This window comes from Onychomys torridus, chromosome 8 (assembly GCF_903995425.1).
Source record: "Onychomys torridus chromosome 8, mOncTor1.1, whole genome shotgun sequence".
NCBI classification, from domain to species: Eukaryota; Metazoa; Chordata; class Mammalia; order Rodentia; family Cricetidae; genus Onychomys; species Onychomys torridus.
The window spans coordinates 93,030,529-93,055,369 of NC_050450.1; the positions used below are offsets into that span (position 1 = coordinate 93,030,529).

Below are 24,841 nucleotides of genomic sequence, written 5' to 3' on the forward strand. Positions count from 1 at the left end.
ATTAGATTAAAAACATTGATCCAGATATGTATAATATATAAACGTATAATGTATATTATACATTTAAATGAGTTGAATATTGTATACATATTACAAACTATGTGTATGCATGTATTACAATCTTTATTGTGCCAATTAAGCCTGGCTTTTCTAAAAGGTATGGTCATGTATATATTCCTTTTAAACGTGACCATGGGGTTGGGGATTTAGCTCAGCAGTAGAACATTTGCCTAGCAAGCGCAAGGCCCTGGGTTCGGTCCTCAGCTCCATTAAAAAAAAAAAAAAAAAAAAAAAGTGACCACGTCCATGCTCTCAGAACCCACTACGCACACACGCCTTGCCTCCGGGCCCACTGTGGTCTTGCTGGCTGTCAGCACCAGTGAGTCTGCTACCGTCTCCTCACTGTCAAGGCTTTCCTGGAGGGAAACTGGGGGTGCTTGCTGGGGTTCCAGCCCTGAACCGGGCTCAAGTGGACGGGCTCTCACTTCCTCCCGGTCCTGCACGTCCACCACCGTCTGCACCGAACGACTCCTGGAATCCGGCCAACTCCGTTCTCTGGCTCCCTAGCTCCTAGGCGAGGGCTTTCGTCAAACGCCCCGCGACTCGCCCCGCCCCGCGACTCGCCCCGCCCCGCGACTCGCCCCGCCCCGCGACTCGCCCGCCCGCGATCGCCCCGCCCCGGACTCGCCCCGCCCCGCGACTCGCCCCGCCCCGCGACTCGCCCGCCCCGCGACTCGCCCCCGCGACCGCCCCGCGACTCGCCCCGCCCCGCGACTCGCCCCGCCCCGCGACTCGCCCCGCCCCGCGACTCGCCCCGCCCCGCGACTCGCCCCGCCCCGCGACTCGCCCCGCCCCGCGACTCGCCCCGCCCCGCGACTCGCCCCGCCCCGCGACTCGCCCCGCCCCGCGACTCGCCCCGCCCCGCGACTCGCCCCGCCCCGCGACTCGCCCCGCCCCGCGACTCGCCCCGCCCCGCCTCCCGCTTTTCCCGCGCAGACACCGCTGCTTCCGGAGGGGGGCGTAGCCCACAGGAAGTCCTCGCGTTATGGAAAAGAAGGCGCTTCCGTCTCCGGTGTCATGGCGGCGTCCTCCTCTGAAGGCGTGCCGGAGACCCAGGACGGGAAAAGACGGCAGTTCGGGAACCGGTTCCTGAGCGACCCGGCGCGCGTCTTCCACTACAATGCCTGGTAACTGCCCTGCCCCTCGGAGGCCGGCTCTCGCCTCTCGGGGACAGACGTTCCCGGGCCAGCGACTCACCCTGGCCGCAGCCCGCATAGGGGGGCTCTAAGCTGCCCGTTTGGTTTCCACAGGGATAATGTGGAGTGGTCAGAGGAGCAAGCCGCGGCGGCGGAGAGGAAAGTGCAGGAGAACAGTTCCCAGCGGGTGAGCCCGGAGAAGCAAGGTGCGCTCGGTTTTTCCCTCGGTGGTATCCACAGCCGGCAGTGCAGGACGCGTCTCCTGGAGAGGAAAGAGGAAGTGCGGCCACCAGGACCTCTTGTTACTACTGGCCTGATGAAGAACTCCGGCATAGAACCGGACCGGGAGGGGACGAGCAAGGAGGCAAAGGGGCTGCTTTCTAAGAAAATCTTGGTGGGCCTTGGGGTTGGGTTTTCTAGGTCTTTGCGGTTTGTTTTCGGAGGTGAACCATTCTTGTTTTATTTTCTAGTGTCTACGTTTTTAGATCATGTTGATATGGCTGGCCTGTGGCAACCACACAGTCTTTCGTTCAGTTGAGTGTAGCTTCTGCAGTTGACATTCTGCTGGGGAGTTTCCATTAGAGTTAGATTGAGGTGGTCAGACCGTAAATACTGTTGGAGGAGAGGATTAGTGGCGGATACACCTTTTCCTGAGGTGACAAGTTTGGGGATTTGGGACTTCTGACAAAGAAGGATGAGTGTAGTGGAGTGGAAATGAATCTGGTCAAAGAAAAAGAGGCCCTTCCTTTGAAGACAAGAATAATTTCATTATAAAGTATGTCTAAAATTAAAACTGGTTGCCTCTATTTCTAAGAGACATTTGAAAGTAAAACTGAAAGAGTTTCTGTGTAGTAGTAAGGTCCCAGTACAGACCAGGCATGTACCTCCTAGGATGTAGAAGTGGTATTTCTAGCGAGGTAGAGGCCAGAGGACCAGTCGGGTCAAGATCATCCTTGCTATGTAGAGTTCCAATCCAGCCTGGGCTACATGAGTCCTGTGTCAAAAATAAATATGCCAGTTGCAAAATAGGCACTCTGCCTTGTTTGACAAAGACTAGATACACAGAGCTGAAAGGGATTTTGAAAATCACATAGCCCGATATCCTCTTTTTACAGTTAAAGAACCGGTTAGCCAAGTGCATACCTATAGACTCAGCTGCGTGGGAGGCTGAGGCAGGAGGATCACTGAATTGGAGGCCATCCTGGGCAACAGGGTGATCTTGTCTTCAAAAAAAAAAAAAAAAAATTACACTTGGACCACAGGGCATTAAGTGCTTTGCCTAGAGGTAAGCAGTCAGTGGTAGAATCTCATTTCTTAGATTTTTATTCTTTCATTCATTCAAGTCAGGGTTTTCATGTTGGCAAAAAGCCAAGAAACAGCCCGCACTTAGTACTAGTCTCTCCTCCAGCTCATTGGGACTTATTTCAGGAAAGGAGCTTTGCATTATCTAGTTTCCTTTTAGCTGTTTTCCATTTCTAGTGTTCATTAATAATCTTGATTTGTTCCTGGCCTCCACACTCTAAAGCAAGAACATACCTTCCAAAGAGTTGCATGGATGATATGCATTGAATTTATATGAACGTCCAAAGAACCTGAGACAGTTTATAAATAAAAAATTTATGCCAGGTGGTGGTGGCGCAAGCCTTCAATCCCAGCACTCAGGAGGCAGAGGCAGGCGGATCTCTGTGAGTTCAAGGTCAGCCTGGTCTACAGAGTGAGTTCCAGGAAAGGCACAAAACTACACAGAGAAACCCTGTCTCAAAAAACAATAAATAAATAAATAAATAAATAAAATTTAAAGAAATTTACAAGGGGAAATAATTACCGCATATACCAAAGGATCTGTTTATCCCTGACAAATAGAACCTTGAAACCAAAAGCAATTAGATGTGTGTGTGTGTGTGTGTGTGTGTGTGTGTGTGTGTGTGTGTTGCTAGGTGTTTGCTTAATTTCACAATATTCCTGTAGTGGAGGGCATCCAAAAGTGTAGAAGGAAAATGATAGGTAGCTGAACTCCCTGTGTTCTACCAAAAGCTGGGAACCCTTGGGAATGAAAAGTGAGTGGCATTAATGTATGCTAGATGGGTAACAAGACAATTACCTAAGAAGGTGTTCAGTTCTAAGATTGACTCTTTGTTTTTAAGACAGGGTTTCTCTGTGTAGCCCTGACTGTTCTGGAACTCGCTCTGTAGACCAGGCTGGCCTCAAACTCCCAGAGGTACCCCTGCCTCTGCCTCCCGAGTGCTGGGATTAAAAGCATGTTCCACCACCACCTGGCAAGACTGATTCTTAAGGATACTTTTAGGATAAAATGACGTTTGATAAAGGACAATTGACATTAGATATAAATAAAACATTTGAGACTGATTCTTAAAATTCTTTCTTAAATAATATTTACAGTTGATTATGAAGTCAATGCCCATAGATACTGGAATGACTTCTACAAAATTCATGAAAATGGATTTTTCAAGGATAGACACTGGCTTTTTACTGAATTCCCTGAACTGGCACCTAGCCACAATCACCTGACGGGTTTACCCTTGGAGAGGCAGAAGAGTGAGGTCTCTAAATGCGGAAGCAGCGAGGATGGGCCTGGCTTGACAACAGAGCAGCACAGGCATTCTCAGCCACCTCCTGTGGAAGAGACTGTAATTCAGAAGCTCGGGCACCTAGAAATGTGTGCTGATGAATTTCCTGGATCCTCAGCCACCTACCGAATACTTGAGGTAACTGTATTTTCCTAATAATGGAGTTAGTGAGGGTGGCCATTTTACATGCAAAGTAAGACTAGAAAGGATAACTCAGATTGGCGTCTTTCTGATGAAGCAGGCTAGATTTGAGCTTCATGTCAGCCTGGAATCATCTCCATGTTCATTTATTTATTGTTTCTCCTTTTTTTTAAACTGGGAAAATGCCTAGGCAGGTACTATAAGGGAAGTGCACAAATAGTGTCTACCAACTTCACTGGAAGCTGAATCTACAGCTAGTAAAAGGTAGAATTAAGTCTAATGCCATGGGGCATGCTGGCAATTGAACCCAAGTCCTCAAACAGGCAAGCTCTTCACCACTTAGCTAATCCTTAGTACCTACCTCCTGTGAGATATCCCATAGCACATGTCCCACCTAGAGGATTGGGAGCCTCTTGGTCTTGTAGGTGTAAGGAACTTAGAGGTGGTATATGTAAAATGGCCAAGAAGTATGTCTGCCACATAGCCCTCTGGTAAATGTTTACAGTTTTTATTGCTGCGGAAAGCACTGTATTTTCACAGTGTTACTATGCAAATATTTCAACCCAGCCTATTGTGGAGGCAAAGGGGTCCTTATGCTCACAGATAAGCACTCGAGGAACCTGGAATGTTGGCATTCGGGGTTGTTCCTTCAAGGGAAGGAATGCAGTACCTGTTACCTGCCCAGAAGGCTGGGAGCAGAAGTAGTTAATAGCATGGTGACCACCGCTGAGCCTCCCCTGACCCATATCGTGAGCTCGTTTTTCTCACTATAGAATTTATCTTTAATGTGTCGTGAGTACTTTACGAAGAGTTTCAATGTACTCATGTTGGATCTTTCTTTAGCTTACTTTGTTTTTCAAAGAGATTTATATATGCTTTATTGTGCATGTGGGATTGTCACCAGGAAAGTTTCCACCCAGTTGTGCTGTGCTGAAATATGCCTAAAATAAACCACTCAGGGTCAGACTCCCAAAGTTAGTGGTGTTGAACTGAACTGGCTTCTCGCTTCCCAGATTGTCTCTGCTGGCCATGGAGGTCACAGAGACCCTGCAGCCCATCTTTCTAATGATAGTGTAGTGAAGTTCCTTAGGGAAATAGTTACCTGTAGGGCCTTCTGCTAGAACTCAGAAAGTAAAAACTAACCCATGCCCTTTTTTTAGACCAGCTTTCTTCAGCCAGTGAAAGCCTGTGTTCTTGCCTTTTACTGTCCTCTGTAATTATAATCCATGAGGGATAAGGAGTTGCCATGGGTCCTTTTTAGTTCTGGTCGCTATACTTCTTCTAGTACAGTTCTTGTGTTGGTTTTTTGAGACAGGGTTTCTCTGTGTGGCTTTTCCTGGAACTCACAGAGATCCACCTGCCTCTGCCTCCTAAGTGCTGGTATTAAAGGTGTGTGCCACCACCGCCTGGCACTAGTACAGTTCTTAAAATCCCAGCACTTGGGAGGCTGGGGCAGAAAAACCATAAGTGATAGACCAGCCTGGACTCTTTAAAAAAGAAGAAGGTGGGAAGGGTTTAATGAACAACTTTTGGGACTAATGGTTTGTTTCTGTCTGCAGGTTGGTTGTGGTGTAGGAAATACAGTCTTTCCAATTTTACAAACTAACAAGTAAGTATATTGTCAGATTTGCATGACAGCAAAGAGGAAAAGTGAGAGTTTGCTCCTGGAAGCATGAGCTATGTGGGATTTAGATGTCTGTTACCCACTTAGGGGTGGGTTTAGTTTAATGTCCAGTGAAATTAGAGTTAGCACAGCTGCAGTGCTAATCTGTGATGCCTTCCTCTGAGGGGCCAGAAGATGTTGTTTCTCTGAGCTCTTGAGGAGCAATTGATGTCATAGTCCCAGTAACTCTTCAAATGAGAGTGTTTTAACCTGTCTGTAATTGTGTAGGTGCTGGGACCTGAACTCTATCTAGTCTTCATGATTGTGCAGCAAGCACCTTTAACCACTGTGGCTGTGCCATTTAAGTAAGATTACTGGAACCCACTTCTTGATGTGATATTTGCTTAGAAGTGACAAGGTTTCTTACTGATGGTTTGAACTTAGTATTAGCCATATCCACAGGACCTAAAACAAGATCACAGAATTTTAACCAGCATGCTGGGTGTTGTGACTGATAGGGGCATTGGATGAATGGTATTCTTTGTCTTTGACTTTGCTTCTCTACAAAGCAAACGGACATAATCCAGTTTGTGTCCTAATTATTGTTTTTTTTTTCTGCCTGTCTCAGTAACCCAAACCTCTTTGTGTACTGCTGTGATTTTTCTGCCACTGCTGTTGAACTGGTCAAGGTAAGTACAGTGACTCCTGCAGTAATCTCCACTAATTAAAGGGAAAGAGGGTCTTCTAAAACTCAGTTCATTAACTCTGTTACTGTGGCCTGAAAATTTAGAAAGTTAGCGAAGCAGCCTGGAATACAGAGCCAGGCAAGAATGCTGACTCTGGCCCTTAGCTGGAACTCGGGCGTCTAGATCTATGCAAAAATTTTAAATTATGTGTATGTGTGAGTATGTCAGCGGGACCAGAGGCATTGGATTCTCTGGAGCTGGAGTTACAGGCAGTTGTGAGCTGCCTGGTATGAGCGCTGGGAATCAGATTCAGTTCTTCTGCAAGAGCAGTGTGCTGTGCTCTTAACTGCTGAGGCATCTCTCCAGCCCCATCTCCAAACATTTTTGTCCTATCTCATGTACCTCATGATGACCTTGAACTTGCTGTATGAACCTTCCTGATCCTCTGCTTCTCAAGTGCTAGAATTTCAGACATGCGCCATGACTGATTCTGATTCTTATACTCTGGGTGCCCTGGAAAACCTCCTCATGGGGACTAGAGGTAAATTCTTCAGCTGGGAGTAACAGTAGAGGCCTCTGAAACAAGGTCAGCTTCTCTTTGTGCTGTGTCCACCTTTCTGACCCATTTATCTCTTCACCTCTACAGACAAATCCAGAGTATGATCCTTCTCGATGTTTCGCCTTTGTTCATGATCTGTGTGATGAAGACCAAAGTTACCCAGTGCCCAAGGACAGTCTTGATGTCATCGTCCTTATATTTGTTCTTTCAGCAATTGTTCCAGGCAAGTAAGTTCTGGGCCCTTAGCCAGTGCCTACCTGAGAAGACGCTTTAATGTGAAGACCTTAAGTTCCAGTTATGCCCGAAATAGAAAGGGTTTCCTCACGTCTGAGGACAGAAGAAGCCACAGGACTGTAGACATCCACCTTCTGTTTCAGCCTGTAACCGCAGCGTGCTGGCTGTGGACTGGCTGCTGCTTTCCCTGTTGGGAGCTAATGATGTTGCCTAACTGAGCTAGCCCAAATTTCCTCTGGATTAGCAATAAAGTTCTGGCCTCAGGCTGGGGAGATGGCTCAGAGGTTAAGAGCTCTGTCTGCTCTTCCAAAGGTTCAATTGCCTGCAACCACATGGTGGCTCACAACCATCTGTAATGAGATCTGGTGCCCTCTTCTGGCCTGCAGGCAGACATGTAGGCAGAACACTGTATACATAATAAATAAATAAATCTTTAAAAAAAAAAAGTTCTGGCCTCACAGGAGTATGGTAAGGCTTTGAAATGTTTTGTGGGGCCTGGAGAGATGGCTCAGCAGTTAAGAGCACAACACACTTTGTCTCCTTTGACTCATTCCTCCTGCCTCAGCCTCCCAAGAGCTTTACAAGCATGTACCATCACACCCGCAGCTTTAAATTCTAAAAGAGAGTTTTTCGTTTTACAGAAAGACATAGTTGATAAGAGTTTGAGACAGCTGAGTCATGGGTATTCCCTACACTGTGTGGTCAGGGCTCCTGGAGAGCTATAGGAGCACATGGCAGGCGTGGCAATCACAGGGCCAGGAGGAAGTGAGCCCCATTTAGTACTTGGAATATCCACCACCATGTGACACACAGGGCTGGCTTTTAGTATTGATGTCAGAGTTAGGAAGTGTGTTGGTTTGGGGTTTGTGCTGTAGGGGAGGAAATTCTGTCTTAGGGAGACTTAAGTTTCATTCCTTGCTGCACTGCAGGATGCAGAAAGCTATCAGCAGGTTAAGCAGACTCCTGAAGCCTGGAGGGGTGGTGCTGCTTCGAGACTACGGCCGCTATGACATGGCTCAGCTTCGGTTTAAAAAAGGTATACATGAAGGGCTGGGTCAGTGCTGTTCCTAGAGAAAACCTAGGTTCAATGTCCAGTACCCCATGGCATATCTCAACCAACAACTAACTCCAGTTCCAGGGGATCTGATGCTCTCTTCTGGTCTCTACAGGCACCAGACATGCATATTGTACAAAATACACACGTAAGCAAAATACACTTTTTTTTTTCTTTTGGTTTCGAGACAGAGTTTCTCTGTGTAGCTTTGCGCCTTTCCTGGAACTCACTCTGTAGCCCAGGCTGGCCTCGAACTCACAGAGATGCGCCTGGCTCTGCCCCCCAGGTGAAAATTTTTTAAACATATAAAAATGCCAGCTGATGATAGCACATTCCTTTAGTCCCAGTACTTGGGAGGCAGAGGCAGGTGGATCTCTGTAAGTTCAAGGCCAGCTTGATCTACAAAGTGAGTTCCAGAACAACCAGAGCTACACAGAGAAACCTTGTCTTAAAAACCCAATCAGTATATACATATGGCTAGGCTTGGTGGCATACGACTTTAATCCAAGCACTCAGGAGGTAGAGTCAGGAAGATTTCTTGAGTTCAAGTCCAGCTGGTGGTTTATCTAGTAAGTTCCAAGTCAGCCAGGACTACACAGTACCATACTGTCTACAAAAAATAGTGTGTGTGTGTGTGTGTGTGTGTGTGTGTGTGTGTGTGTGTGTGGTGTGTGTGTGTGTGTTAGAGAGAGAGAGAGAAGATAATTTGGGGCTAAGGCATAGTAGCTCATTGGGTTGAGCGCTTTCTTGGTTAGGGTTTCTGTTGCTGCTATTAAACACCATGACAAAACAAGTTGGGTAGGAAAGAGTTTATTTGGCTTAACATGTCCACAGTGCTATTCATCATGGAAGTCAGGACAGGAGCTCAAACAGGGCCTCAACTTGGAGGCAGGAGCTGATACAGAGGCCATGGCAGGTGCTGCTTGCTCCTTGTGGCTTGCTCAGCCTGCTTCCTTATAGAACCCAGGACCACATATTCAGGGATGGCCCCACCCACAATGGGCTGGCCCCTCATCCATCAATCACAAATTAAGATAATCCATGGGATTAAATGCATGTGCTACCTTTTCTTTTCTTTTTTGTTTTGTTTTGTTTTTCAAGACAGGGTTTCTCTGTGTAGCTTTGTGCCTTCCCAGGCTGGCCTTGAACTCATAGAGATCCACCTGTCTTCTGCCTCCTGAGTGCTGGATGGAGGCATTTTCTTAATTGAGATTCCCTCCTATCAAATATCTATAGCTTGTGTCAAATTGACATAAAACTAGATGGCCCAAGTGCCTACTTAGATACATATAGCCCTGTTTTGATCCCTCAAATGACATAAAACCAGGCGTGTATACACCTGTCATCCCAGTGCTTAGGAAGTAGAGGCAGGAGGGTCAGTAGTTCAAGGTTGTCCTCAGCAACAAATAAATCTCAAATAAGTTTACTTTCTAAAGACACTTTGCCACTTAAGTAAGGGAAGGCGGGGGGGGGGGGGGGGGTGGTTTGTTTTGTTTGGTTGATTGGTTTTTCAAGACAGGGTTTCTCTATGTGTAGACCTGACTGGCCCTGAACTCAAAGAGCTCCTCCTGCCTCTGCCTCCCAAGTGCTGGGATTAAAGCCATGTGCCATGACTGCCTAGCTGAAAGGCGGTGGGTTTGTGTTTGTTTGTTTGAAGAAAATAAGCAGGATGGTGGTGGCCCCAGCCTTTATTCCCAGCACTCAGCAGGTGATCTCTGAGTTCAAGGCCAACCTGGTCTGCAGTGCGAGTTCCAGGACAGCCAGGGTTACACAGAGAAAAACCTGTCTCAAAGAGAAAGAGAGAGAAAGAAAATATGAGGAGGTTGGTCTAATCTGGGTAGTATGGTCTTTTAACCATAACAGCCACTTTAGTAAAGTTAATTTTAGAAGCACTTAATTATATAAATCATTTTAATAAATGCGGAACAGCTGAGCAGAACTGTGTACACCTATAATCTCAATACTTTGTAGTTAGAGTTTTCCTGCCTGGCCCAGTCAGGACAAATCTCTCTTACCCGCCAGTCCCACAGTTGCTCAGACCCAACCAAGAAAGCACACAGAAACTTACATTGTTTACAAACTGTATGGCCGTGGCAGGCTTCTTGTTATCTACTTCTTCTATCTTAAATTAACCCATTTCTGTTAGTCTATACTTTGCCACATGGCTTGTGGCTTACCAGTGTCTTTACATGTTGCTTTTCATGGTGGCAGCTGGCGGTGTCTCCTCCCCAGCCTTCTACTTCCCAGAATTCTGTTCTCTCTTGTCCCGCCTATACTTCCTGCCTGGCCACTGGCCAATCAGAACTTTATTTACACAGAGCGATATCCACAGCAATACCTGAGATGCAGAAGCATGGAGATCAGAAGTTCAAGGCCCTCCTCAGCTACACACTGAGTTCTTGCCCAGTATATGTATTGATAGTATGTCTTTTAACAAAAGGGCTGGGGAGATGGCTCAGCAGTTACAAACACTTGTTCTTGCAGAGGAGCTGTGTTTTGGTCCCCAGCACTGACATGGCAGTTCCAGGGGGCCAGATGCTTTCTTCTTGTCTCTACAAGTTTCTGCACACATGTGGTAACATACATACAGTCAGGCATACGCTCACACATGCACAAAAAAATAAATAAATTTTTGTTGTTTTTCTTAAACATGAAAAAGGGCTGGAGAATTGGTTCGATGGTGAAAAGTATTGGCTGCTTTCCAAAGGGCCTAGGTTTGGTTTCAGGCACCCACGTGGTGGCACACAGCTTTCTATAACTCCAGTTCCCAGAGATGTGATGTCCAGTTCTGGTCTCCAAGGGCAAAGTTAATTTTAGAAGTACCTGCACACTGCAAGCAAAAACACCCATAACATAAAGTAAAATAATAATATTTTTAAAGGAAAAACATAAAGTGAAAAGACATATTTTCAAGTTCATAACAAGTTCAAAGACATAATCAGGCTTGGTGGTGCATGTCTTTAATTCTAGCATTTGGACAGTTTAGAGACAATAGTTTCATGAGTCCTAGGCCTTATCAGAAGTTAAAGGAAAGTAAAATCAAGAGGGTTAGATACATAGTTCAGTAGCAGAACACTTGGGCATGTTAAAGCCTCTGGTTGTTCCCAGGACACAGGAATGATTTAAGTTTGAGGGGCCTGCCTGGGAGTTTAGCTCACAGTAGAGTCCTTCCTAGTATGTGCAGTGCCCTCAGCACCAAAAAACAAGTTAGTAAGCAGGTGGCAAGGTGAGAAGACATTTTCAGTGTTTAAGACAGATAAAGTCTTAATATTTGTGTTTGTTAAGGGGCTGTTATGAACTTGATAAGGAAAAGATCCATGACCCACCCAAAAAACTAACAGTTCAAAGAAGAGTGTATGTAAATGACCAATAAACAAAAGTTCATGGAAATAAAAGTAAAGTAAAAAGATAATTCTTCTCAACTCTGTTGCTGCCCAATTCAAGGAAAGAGCTAGATGCTTCCATTTATGATAAAAATACAAATTGCAGCCAGGCAGTGGTGGCACACGCCTTTAATCCCAGCTCTTAGAGGTAGAGGCAGGTAGATATCTGAGTTTGAGACCAGCCTGGTCTACAGAGCAAGTTTCAGGACAGCCAGGGCTACACAGAGAAACCCTGTCTCAAAAAAAACCCTAATAGTTATTCAATTCACCAGTCTTTGAAGAAGCTCTGCTGATGTAAAGTAGGTATAAACAAAACCTTGTAAATGGAATGCCTGTGGATCGGAAATGCTAGCTCTAAGGTGGTTCCCACAGTTGGTTTTAAGAGAGGTTTCTAGTCTGTATTTCTAGGTGATATAATCAATGTGTTGATGATTATTTTAACCCTGATTGTTTGAATAAAAGTTCACTGGGAGGAAATAAGTGTTATTATATGTAAACTGTTAAGAACATATAGAGGAATTGCATGCAGGTTGTAAGACTGGAGGGATGAGCAGAAAGGAAGGATTGTCTACATGAAAACAGTGAGTTCTCACAGGTGTGTTTGTGGACACAAGAGGGAGCCAGGCAAGTTTAATTAAGAGTCAGTTACATTGATTATTGTTTTCCTTTTAACAGAATTTCTAGGCTGACTGCCGTGGTGGGGCAGTCTAGAACTCGGCTAGGAATCATATTATTATCTAATACTCGAGTTTTGTTTTTTTCCCATGGTGCTGCTCTTTGCTGAAGTGCTGTGCCTTTGTAGGAAATTGCAAGTTCCTGTGAAGTATCGTGTGTCACCAAAATGCACATCTGGGTTTCTGAATGCCTAGTGTTGGTGGGAAGGTGCTGGGAGTTGAGATGGGGTCTCACTCTGTCCTAGATGTCCTGGAACTCAATGCCAGTCATCCTGCCTGAGCCTCCCAAGTACTGGGATTATAAATATGAACCACCACACTTAGCCTGTTGCACATTTGCTAAAGTGATGAAATCAAAGTACTCTAGGGACTGGAGAGAGGTCAGCTGTTAAGAGCACTTATTGCTCCTGCATAGGACCTGGGTTCAGTTCCCAGCACCCACATCAGGCAGGTTACAACTTCCATAACTCACAAATCTCAGGGAATCTGACACCCCTGGACTCCATCAGCTCCATGGTACAGATAAACTCATTTAGGTACAAGCCTGTATAAAGAAGCTTGAAAAATAAGAAAGCATTTTCTTTTTTCTCTTTTTTCAAGTGTGTTAATGTATCTATCCTTTTTATCCTTTTTTGTTTTGTTTTGTTTGTTTATTTGGAGCTGAGGACGGAACCCAGGGCCTTGTGCTTGCTAGGCAAGCGCTCTACCACTGAGTTAAATCCCCAACCCCTAATGTATCTGTCTTTGTTGTGTAACGCAGGTCAGTGTCTCTCTGGGAATTTCTATGTGAGGGGTGATGGCACCAGAGTCTACTTCTTCACACAAGGTATGGATGATGTTCTTTATCCGTGCTAAAGACAGGTGGTGTGCCAGCTCAGGTAGACAGTTACCTGCCCTTTCTAAGTCCCTGGCCTCTACACTGCCTGTTATCCACCCTGAGCTGTCACTTTCCCCGACACCTGGCTCGTGCTGACCCTCAGTCAGCTGCTCTCCTTTCATTTGTGCTGTCCACCGTGGGAACCTGCCTTTTGCAGGTCTCCAGCCTGGTCTGCCTTGTCCTCTGCACCAGGCTGTGCTGCAGTACAGCTGTGCAGCTGAGTCCTTGTCCCTTGGCTCCAGGTGACCTGGACCTGCTCTGTAGTCTGCCTGGTCACAGGCTTCACCCTCCACCAGCACGTTAGGAATATTCTTGGGCCCTTTGTCCAGTCTTACACATACTGAGCCTTTCTCCTACATAGCACTGAAAGTTGTCCGCAAAAGCACTGTCAACTTTCGCATGTAGTTTTTGTGTTGGGGGTTGTTGCTCTTTTGAAACCAAGCCTCCCTGTGTACCTCAAGCTGACCTTGAACTTGCAGTCCTCCTCTATCACCTTGCCAACTACTGGTGTTACAGGCTTCCTTCACCCCCATTGTTGATGCTTTTTTGTTTTTTAAGGTTTATTTTTATTTTATGTGTTTGTTTTGTCTGCATGTATGTCTGTGTACCACATGCATGCCTGGTGCCCTCAGAGGCCAGAAGAGGGTGTTGGAGGCCCTGGAACTAGAGTTGCAGATGTTCTGAGCGTCAGTGTGGGTGCTGGGAATTGGATCTGGATCCTCTGGAAGAGCAGCCAGTGCTGTAACTGCCCCGCCATCTCCCAGTCAGTCCCTCGTGTAACTTTACAGTGTTTGGAGAGCCCTTGGGGGCTTTTTTTAAAACTGGACTAGTAGGGAGGCCCTGGGAGGAGAGGAGGAAGGGAGCGGAAACTGATCGGGCTGGAAATTAATTGATTAATAAAAAATAAAATTTTTTTTAAAGGCTGAGCTAGTGCCATGGAGACATGTGCTTATAATCCCAGCACTGGAAAGGAGAGGCAGGAGGATCCCTGGATCCTGCTAACAAACCATTCTAACCTACTTGGTAGGTTCCAGGCTAATGAGAGGGTGTCCTCTGACCGCCACCTACGTACGCGCCCACATACACATGAGCACAAAAGCACATCCTGTAGCTTCCGCCCTCTTAAAACTCCTCCCATTGTAAGCCTTCCTCCTCAAGGGCTGTGGTACCCAAACCTGGACCTGCCGTTGCCAAACCGTCACCACAGAGTAGCAAGTGCTGCCGAGGCCTCTTTAAAAGCACACTGACCGTGTTGTCATGGAAAGTCATCAGCAAACTGCCCTTTCTTCAGAGGAAAATCTGTAAATATCTGCTCTTTCCAAACCAGATGAGCTGCATGCGCTCTTCACTGCTGCGGGTCTGGAAAAGGTGCAGAACCTGGTGGATCGCCGCTTGCAGGTGAACCGAGGCAAACAGCTGACCATGTACCGAGTCTGGATTCAGTGCAAATACAGCAAGCCTCTCCTGCCCAGTGCCAACAGAGAAGTGTCCACGCCTCACACATGAGGTCATCATGTTTCAGGGCTTTTGTAAAGAAACGTCTGTAAGTGGCAGCTTGTTGATGGTGGACAGTCTGGGAATCCAAGGAGCTCAGACCTTAAACCAGGAACAATTACTTTCTATTAACATTAACAATTGTGGTTTTTAATTGTGAAACCCATTAATACATACTTTCTCAAGTTCATGTTTTTATTATTATTACTATTATTTAGTGGGGCAATGCTGTGATAAATGTGTGGTATTCAGAGGACAGCTTCTATATGTTGGTCCTGGGGTTCAAACTCAGGCCTGGCTGCAAACACTCTTGAGCTTTTTCCCAGCCCTCAATTTTTTTTTTTTTTTTTTTTTTAGATTTATTTATCACGTATACAGTGTTCTGTCTATATGTATGACTGCAGGCCAGAAAAGGGCACCAGATCCCATTACAGACGGTTGTGAGTCACCATGTGGTTGCTGGGAATTGAACTCAGAACCTCTGGAAGAGCAGCCAGTGCTCTTAACCTCTGAGCCATCTCTCTAGCCCTAGGCATTCAAATTTTTAATACCTAGAATTTTATGTATAAGAAACTCACTCTGCAACCAAAAATGACCTTGAACTCCTACCTTATGTCGTGGGCGATAAGGTTAAAAGTGTTTGCCAACACGTTTGTTTTAGGAGATAAGAATAAAAAATCCAAGGGACTAGAGAGATGACTCAACAGTTAAGAGCACTGGCTGCTCTCCCATAGGACCCGGGTTCAATTCCCACACCCACCCAGCAGCTCACAGCTATCTGTGGCTCCAGTTACAGGGGGCCAGACACCCATGGCAAAACACCAATGCATATAAAATAAAAATAAATAAAATTGTTTTAAAAAAGAATAAAAAACAAGATTGGCCAAGTATGATGGCTCACAGCTGTAATCCCCACAGGTAGAACGCTGAGGCATAAGGATCCCTGTAAGATCAAGGCTAGCTTGGACTATAGTGTGAAACTGTCTCAGAGGATTGAAAAGATGGTTCATTGGTAGAGCACATGTTTAGCATGCACAAGCCCTGGAGCCAGCACATGGGAATCTGAGATAGGAGAATTGCCTTAAGTTCAAGGCCAGCCCAGGCTACATAGTGAAATCCTATCTCAGCACATACACAGATACATACAGCATGAGACAATGCTGTATATAAACACAAAAAGGGTGTTACTATAAAATGCATTACAAGTTTTGGGGAACTCCAGTGTCTGTTGGAGCAGTTGTAGTTGATATATAAGGATTTGCTGCTGAGTCTTAAGAGAAGAAGCAACCTGATAAGTAACTGTTTTAGGATGTTTTTCATAGAATTTTGAAATGCTAAGTAATCCTAATGGTCAGCTAATGCAGGAAGATCTCGTTAAGTGCTAGCCTGGGCTGTGTGGCAAGACCCTGTCTTAAATATATATAATAACCTTGGTACGTAATTACTTCTAGGCCCTTAAAGTCTTGCATCCCTTGAATGTTCACACTTCACCTTCCAGACTGTCTTAGTTAAGGTTTCTATTGCTGTGAAGAGACACCATGACACAGCAGCTCTTATAAAGAAAACATTGAATTGGAGTGCCGTGCTTACGGTTTCAGAGGTTAGTTCATTATCATCATGATGGGGATGGCAAGCAGAAGTGCTGGAAGAGTAGCTGACAGTCCTACAACTTGCAGGCAACAGGAAGTCAGCTGAGACACTGGGAAGTATCCTGATCATAGAAAACCTCAAAGCCCACCCCCACAGTGACACACTTCCTCCAACAAGCCACCTCCTAATAGTGCCACTCTCTATGAGATTATGGGAGCAGGTCTCCCTTCCTTGACCTTGGCATTGTAAGATTACAGGCTACTTTGTAAATTTTCAGGCCAGCTTTGCTCCTGTTTCTTAAGAGTTGGTTCAACTTAGTAGCTTAGTCCTGTGGACAAGAAGAGAAGTGAGTCATGTTCTGTTGCATTATACTTGGTCGTAAATACCCACCCCCCCCCCCCCCCCTTTTTTTTTTTTTTTTTTTTTTTGTTTTTCGAGACAGGGTTTCTCTGTGTAGCTTTGCGCATTTCCTGGAACTCGCTCTGTAGCCCAGGCTGGCCTCGAACTCAGAGATCCGCCTGCCTTTGCCTCCCAAGTGCTGGGATTAAGGCATGCACCACCACGGCCCAGCCATAAGTGCCTTTTAATATCTCCACTATTGGTGCTGGCAAGAAGACTCAGCAGCTTAAGGCACTTGCCACCAAGCATGACAACCTGAGTTTAGTCCTCAGGATCCACATGTGGAAGGAGAGAACCAATAAATGTAATTTTTAAAATCTCCATTATTGGTGATATTGCTTAATTGAAATGGTTTTGATAGGTCCTCATGCTGTTACTTCTGAATAGGGTGTGAGGGTAGCCTGGCTGTGCCATCTGCAACCCTGTTGACCACTAGGGTGCATTTGGCTAATCTGGCCAGCTAAGCAGGCATCCCTTCCTTCACTATCAAAGAGCAGCCTTCCCCTAGTAGAGGAGGACTGGTCTTCTGTCCTCTGCTGGAACCACCACATAAGCTCTCAGGTTACCACTAAGTACTGTCTAGGGGTTCTTGATGTATCTACTCCTCATACACATTTCCCATGGTCTCTGGCTATCAGTAGACTTTTAGCTGAATCATTCTAATCTGTCAAATGTGTATGTGATATGTATATTTGTACATGTGCTGGTGTACATGTATGTCAGCCTCTGTGAGTTCAAGGCCAGCCTGGTCTGTAGATCTAGTTTCAGGACAGCCAGGGCTACACATAGAAACTCTGTCTCGGAAAAAAAAAAAAAATTAAAATGACACATCAAGGATTCAGGAAGCCAATTTGAAGCTTAGTAGGCAGTGTAAACCTATAGCTCCAGCACTTGGTGCTGAAGAAGGAAGATAGTGAGCCAGTGGCCATCCTGTTATACACTGAACTGAGAGAACTAGTTGTTTTTGGTTTTTTGGTTTTTTGAGACAGGGTTTCTCTGTAGCTTTGGAGACTGTCCTAGAACTCGCTCTGTAGACCAGGCTGGCCTCGAACTCACAGAGATCCACCTGCCTCTGCCTCCCAAGTACTGGGATTACAGGCCACCACCGCCCGGTGAGAACTAGTTCTTAAAGCTGTCCTCTGACCACAGTCATGTGGTGCACAGGTGTGTGTGCACACTTGTACCATCACACAAATTTTATCCCCCCTCTTTTTAAAGGATCTTGGCAAGTGAGTTGGCTCAGTGGGTACAGGTACTTGCCACTGAGCCTGACAACCTGGGTTTAATCCCCACAACCCACGTGGTAGAAGGCAGGGATTCACTCCTGTAAGTTGTCCTCTGGCCTCCAAGTCTCCCACCCCCAAATAAATAAGTGTGTGTGTGTGTGTGTGTGTGTGAAATATTAAAACAATGAGGTAGAAAACATGATCAGTGAAGACAGCTAGCGTCACCCTCTGACCTCCACACATGCACATGGCCCATACCCACACGAACATGTACAAACACTATACCGAGAGGGAGCCTGACCCCAGTGATACACATCCGTTGGGTCCACCCCTTGTGCACTGCCAATCTCTTTGCCACCACCCACTGCTGGATGTTCCTTTACCTCCTTTATGCTCTGTCACCCCACACTAAACCATTGCTAGTCATCCCCTGCTGTCCCTGCTATCATGGCTTCCACACCTACCACCTCTCCTCTCCCTTGCCAACATTCCCTTTGCTTGGCTCCATCGCCTGCATTTTAAAATGTAGAGAGAAGAGCGCTTCTTTCTTCTCAATTGCTGATTTATTTAAAACTGAAACTGGGTCCCAAGAATGCTGTCTGATTTAACTTCTGAAATGAATGGATAGCTGTGTGGACCACTAAAGACCATCCTTTGGCCTCTTGAGCATTTCGGAGCAGCAAAACCAGTTTTTATTCCCATTCTGGCACTCTCTTAGGCTTTGGGCTTAGAAGAGGAGCCCTTTCCTGTCCTGGTCCGTTTTATTGTTTCCTTCCGTCTACTAAACCCTCCCACCGTTCATCTGCAAGGCCTTGCAGAACCCTGGGAAGGACTTTGCACAGTGTTTTAGCCTCAGAATCACTGATGGTGGACAGAGGAGAGTGGCATGTTCAGGGTGACTTCAGTACCTGGCTCAGTCCAACGCTGAGAGTCACTGTATTTATTTTTTCCAGTGCCTAAGATTGAACCTCAGGACTTCACACATGCTGTGCAAGGGCAAGCAGACTCTACCTCGAAGCCAATCCCCTGCCTGAGTTGTGTGAAAAGGTCTTGTGTCAGGCAGGGAAGGTGGCTCCAGGTATGAAGCTACCCAGAAAGCAGAGTGGCCAGCTGTCTCTAACAGAGAAATGTTTCTGAAATCAACTTATCTTCCTCCAGTCAAGCGGCAGCCATTTGGCTGAGGAGATAAAGGCAATGTTCTTTGAAAATCGAAAGATGACAGTTTGATGTGAGGCAGGTACAGTGAACTGCTGGAGTGAGGCCAATGTTCCTGAAAGACATGCAGGGTCAGGGTGTAACTTGGGTCTTCCCCGAGTGTGGGTTCTATGGTGCAAAGGTGATTGTCTCCCGGTCTTTCATGGCTCACTGCACACCTCATCCTGCGCCTGGCCCCTCAGTCTTTGGGTGGACTGGGGGGCCTCCCGTCCTCCTTATGTAGCTTCATGTTCTCTTGGTCTCTGATTGGAAAAGCAGGGCCCTGGAAACTTAACAAGAAAAATAAAGTTTAGTACTGAACATTTGATGTATAATTGATTCCCGTCCTTGGACATATTAGCAACAGTAGGAGAGTCTCTACTGTTTAGAAGATGAACGTAGGACAAACCGACGCAGTTCACAAAGGCCTCTTCTTTGGTTTGTGGCTGCAGCTGCTATTTTCAGGGACCTGCTGCATCGAGGCATTGCAGATTTCTGTGCTTCTCCATTTGGTCTGCAGGTTGTGATTTGGTAGCCTTAGTGAGATTTCCAGGTACAACCGCAACATGGCACCCTACTGCCTCTCTCTGGTGCAGTGAGCATCGAGGTTCACAACTCAGCAGTCTTTCGACGGTTGTCAGTGGAACACTACACAATGGAACATGACCGAGTTAGAGACAAAAAGCCACAATCTGCTTACATGTTCCACTGGAGGGTTTTAAGACACAGTAGCCATATATTCACCCTGAGATGTGCCCAGGTCAATTATTCCCCACTTTCCTTTCTGTGAGTTAGGATCTCACCATTAAAATATAAAATATTTGGCTACTTGTAATGGCACACACCTTTGATCCCAGTGATCAGGAGGCAGAGACAGGCAGGTAGGTCCCTGTGGAATTGAAGCCACTCTAGTCTACATAATGAGTTCCATTCCATTCAGGGCTACACAGTGAGACCTAGACTGGAAAAAAAAAAAAAAAAAAAATTAAAAGAGCTGGGTGGTGGCGCACACCTTTAATCCCAGCACTTGGTAGGTAGAGGCAGGCAGATCACTGAGTTTGAGGCCAGCCTGGTCTACAGAGTGAGTTCCAGGACAGCCAGGGCTACACAGAGGAGACCTGTTTCAAAATGTAAAAAACTAAATATTTTTGCCAGGTATGGTAGTATATGCCTTTAATCACAGCACTTGGGAGACAGAGACACACAGATCTCTGGGAGTTCGAGGCTAACTTGATTTATATAGTAAGTTCCAGGACTGCGTAGAGAGACCATGTCTCAAAAAGTCAAAGTGTGTGTGTGTGTGTGTGTGTGTGTGTGTGTGTGTGTGTGTGTGTGTGTTAAAGCATCCTTAAAGAAGCTGGGTGCAGTCTGAGCAGTGGTGGCGCACACCCTTAATCCCACTTGGGAAGCAGAGGCAGAGGCAGGTGAATCTCTGTGAGTTCTTGCCTGGTCTACAGAGCAAGTTCCAGGACAGCTAGAGCTGTTACACAAAGAAACTGTCTCAGAGACAAAAACAAAAAAAGGTGGGTGCAATGGTACATTCCTATAATCTCAACACTTGAGAGGTTGAGGCAGGAGAATGTTTAGAAGGAGCCGTACTTCAGACACTCATCAGCAGTAGCATGATAAGAGTGTGCAGGATGGAGAAAGCCCTGATGTAACCATTACTGCCTGTTCTCTGGCTGAGGAAGCTGACCCTTCCTTAGGGTAACTCTAAACACAAGCAGAGCAGCAAAGCTTCTGACCCAAGGTCACTGGGCAGCAAATAGGGCTGAAGGTCATTCCCTCACAGGACAGGCATTTTCCAGCTAGTGCAAAGGCCTGAGGCTCACGGACTCCCCACACTCAACTCCCTTAGCAGGGGAAGCCTATGTTTTGTGCATGCTTATGACCATCGTTTCCTCTTGGTGAATGCATGTGCCTTTAGCATGTTTAATAGAGTGTCACCCGAGAGCATTGTATGTCACAGATGAGTAAGAATAGTTGCCTGGTTCCCATTGTCCTTCACATCCAGAATATGGGTTCTTAGTTCAGCTGGGGACTGTTAACCCTGGCAGCTGCACAATTTGGAAGAATCTACTTGACAAAGGATTATTGATTTGGGGTCTGAGATGTGACAAAGTGGAGGGGGCTTCCCTGGGAGGAGACACTGCTGAACTTAGAAGTTGATGGTTAACACACCAGAGTCTAGGGTATTGGGTGAGGCCAGAGAAGGTTTGTCAAGCTAAGGCTGTACCCAAACCTCTTATCCAAATAAACAGAGCCCCTGATGGGCAATCTACATGTGCTAACACTACTTAGCATTTTTGCTAGCCTTAACACACACACACACACACACACACACACACACACACACACACACGCATGCATGTTAGGGGTCAGCCCTAGGGTCTTATGACACAAACTAGGCAAATGCTCTACCACTGAACTACATCCCTAACCCTGGCTTTAAGACTGAAATGCAGAGCCAAGCTTGGTGGCACATTCCTTTAATTCCAACCCTCAGGAGGCAAAGACAGGTGGATCTCTGAGTTCAAGGCCAGCCTGATACACTACATATTAAGTTGTAGGAGAGCCAGAGATCACAATGAGATCCTGTCTCAAAAAACAAAGACTAAAATGTATGGTGGCATGGTTTGGGGATTTAGCTCAGTGGTAGAGCACTTGTCTAGCAAGTGCAAGGCCCTGGGTTTGATCCTCAGCTCAGAAAAAAAAAAAAAAAAAAAAAAAAAATGTATGGTGGCACATGCCTTTAATTACAGCACTCAGGAGGCAAGAGGCTAAAGGATCTCTGTGAGTTTGAGGCCAGCCTGATCTGCACAGGAAGTTCCAGAACAGCCAGATCTAATAGACCCTGTTACTCAAAAATGAATAATTTTTTTGTTTTGTTTTGTTTTTTGTTTTTCGAGACAGGGTTTCTCTGTGTAGCCTTGCGTCTTTCCTGGAACTCACTTGGTAGCCCAGGCTGGCCTCAAACTCACAGAGATCCACCTGGCTCTGCCTCCTGAGTGCTGGGATTAAAGGCGTGCGCCACCACCACCCGGCTCATTTTTTAAAAACTTTTTAAACACTAAAATATTTTTCAGGGGTTGGGGATTTAGCTCAGTGGTAGAGTGCTTGCCTAATAAGTACAAGGCCCTGGGTTCAGTCCTCAGCTCCAGGGGGAAAAAAAAAGTATGTGTCACCACCACCGGCTTCTTTGACTGGGCAATGGTGGCGCACGCCTTTAATCCCAGCACTCAGGAAGCAGAGGCAGGTGAATCTCTGAGTTCGAGGCCAGCCTCGTTTACAGAGCAAGATCCAGGAAAGGTGCAAAACTACACAGAGAAACCATGTCTCGAAAAATAAAATATTTTTCAGCAAGGTGTGATGGTACCTACCTGTAGTCCCATCAGGAGGCTGAAGATAGTTTGAGGGCAGCCTGGGTTACAGTAGTAACCTAGAATGTGTGTGTAAGTGTGTGTGTGTGTGTAGGTGCAGAGAGAGTTGGGGGTGTAGCTTAGTGATAAAGCTCTTGCCTAGTATGTATGAGGTCCTGGTTTTGATCTCTTAGGTCACACACCAAAAAAAAGTTCTTTGTATTTAATCCTTACAATTCGCCTGTGAAATGTAATTGCCTCCATTTTGCTGATCACAGCACTTGCTCTGAAATTCAGGAGGGTAAGTAGTTTACCAAAGTCGGACAGATAGTGTTAATGGTAAGGTAACCAGCTTCAAGAACATGACTTGAGGGGTTGGAGAGATGGCTCAGCAGTTAAGAGTGCATGTGGCAGTTCATAATCACCTATAATTTCAGAATGAAATGCCTTCTTCTAGCCTCTGTGGGGACCACACACATGTGGCACACAGACACACATGTACATATAAATAGAAGAGTAATTTTTTTAAAAAAGGTAGCCTGATATAAATGTTGCCTGACATCATATGTGGGCTTAAACATTCTGGGGACCAACCAAGTGTTTTGTATCCTGTATGGAGGGCTGAGCCCTGCCCAGCTATTTACCATGTTACTGTCCCCTACCAAATGTCAGACTTCTCTTGTTAGAAGAGGGGACAGCTGTTTGAAGTGTAATAAAACTATCAAAGCCTCAAAAAGTCAGATATGGTGGCACACACTTGGAATCTTAGCACTTGGGAGGTAACAACAAGGTCACCTGAAGTCAAAGCCAGTCTGGTCTACAGAATGAGCTCCAGGCCTGCCAGAGTTCACACACACACAAATGGACGGGGATGATGCCTGGCAAGCAAAGTCTCCTCCTGGCAAGGCAGATGACCTAAAGTCAGTCCCCAGAACCCACATGGTGGAAGTTGTCCTTTGACCTCTCCACACACGCACACAATAAAGTAATGTCACACACACACACACACACACACACACACACACACACACACACACACACAAAATCAGCTAAATCGTGTTTGTTTTGTAAGTTCCAGACTAACATACTGATGGAAACAGGACAAGGAAGGCTGCCCAGGGCTGTCTGGGCGAGTCCAGGAGTCTGAGCCGCCTCTTCATGGGCAGTGGGCACCGTGACTAGCCATGGCCTGCCAATTGCAATAAGGCTGATTGTAGTCAGAAATTTTTCTGGTTCTGCCTTGCCCAGCAGTCCAGAAGAATCTCTCCCACCCGTGGTCAGGCAGCCACTTAATAAAATCATTACACAGAGGCTTAAATTAATTACAAACTGCTTGGTCATTGGCTCAAGCTTATTACTGACTAGCTCTTACACTTAAATTAACCCATAATTCTTATCTATGTTTAGCCACATGGCTTGGTACCTTTTCTCAGTTCAACATTCTCATCTTGCTTCCTCTGTGTCCGGCTGACAGCTCCCGACTCTGCCCTTCTCTTCCCAGCATGAGTTTGCTCACCCCACTTGTACTTCCTGCCTGGCTACTGGCCAGTCAGTGTTTTATTAAACCAATTTGAGTGACAAATCTTTATAGTATAGAAGAGCATTAACCCATAGCATTTCCCCTTCTTGTTTAATTAAAAAGGAAGGTTTTAACCCTGATACAGTAAAACAAAAACAGTTACCAAGTAAGACTTATAGTAACAATATCCAATCTATTTGCATTTGACAAAATTAGAGAAAATACTTAATTATCTACCTTATCTTGGTGAGTCTAAAATTTTTGTATCTAATTTTTTGTTTTCTTTTTTCAAGATAGGGTTTCTCTGTGTGGTTTTGGTGCCTGTAGACCAGGCTGGCCTCGAACTCATAGAGATCCGCCTGGCTCTGCCTCTGGAGTGCTGGGATTAAAGGTGTGCGCCACCGCCGCCTGGCTATATCTAATTTATCTTTTATTATAACTAAAGACTAAAGAAAACTGTAGCTAGTCCAAAAGAAACAGCTAGGCAGTGATGGCACGCACCTTTAACCCCAGTAGTTGGGAAGCACACGTGCCATTAATCCCAGCACTAGAAAAGTTGAGATAGGAAATGAAATGCTGTGCAGAGAAAAGCACATAAGGCGTGAGGAGACAGGAACTAAGGAGCCTTTCAGCTGAGAACGCAGAGGCATTCAGTCGGAGGATTCCTGGAATTAGCGAGGTGAGAAGTGGCTGTGGCTTGTTCCTTTGTTTCTCTGATCTTTCAGCATTTACCCCAATGTCTGGCTCCAGGTTTTTATTATAAGACTATTTGGGAATTGTGCAACATCTGGCATCCAACTATTGGGGCACAAATTCACAAAACCGCTTGCCTGTGGCTTTACAGCCACTGGCTCAGGCTGGAGCTACATGTGACCCAAGACTCCCCCTTGACTGGGCCAGAGTTCCTACCCCACCAGCTAAGTTTTTGTTGCAGCCTCTCTGCAGCAAACTCCATAGGTTTTCGACTACAAAAACCACAAGAGTTAGCCACATTGGCACATTTCCCTTTGCAGACAGCTGACTCCTCAGGCCCAACTCAGGCTCCAAACACAGCAGAATTAGCCA

General features: G+C 45.9%; 1 protein-coding gene across 1 annotated transcript; it reads left to right on the plus strand.

The window, feature by feature from the left end:
• Positions 1-1,046: 1,046 nt before the first annotated feature.
• Positions 1,047-14,679, plus strand: Mettl2a (methyltransferase like 2A). The gene is made up of 9 exons (XM_036196534.1): positions 1,047-1,187; positions 1,311-1,402; positions 3,597-3,922; positions 5,485-5,534; positions 6,157-6,217; positions 6,861-7,000; positions 7,937-8,043; positions 12,879-12,944; positions 14,323-14,679. Exons 1-9 carry the CDS (start codon positions 1,078-1,080, stop codon positions 14,499-14,501), a joined length of 1,131 nt encoding a protein of 376 aa, XP_036052427.1. The 5' UTR covers positions 1,047-1,077; the 3' UTR covers positions 14,502-14,679.
• Positions 14,680-24,841: the final 10,162 nt, after the last annotated feature.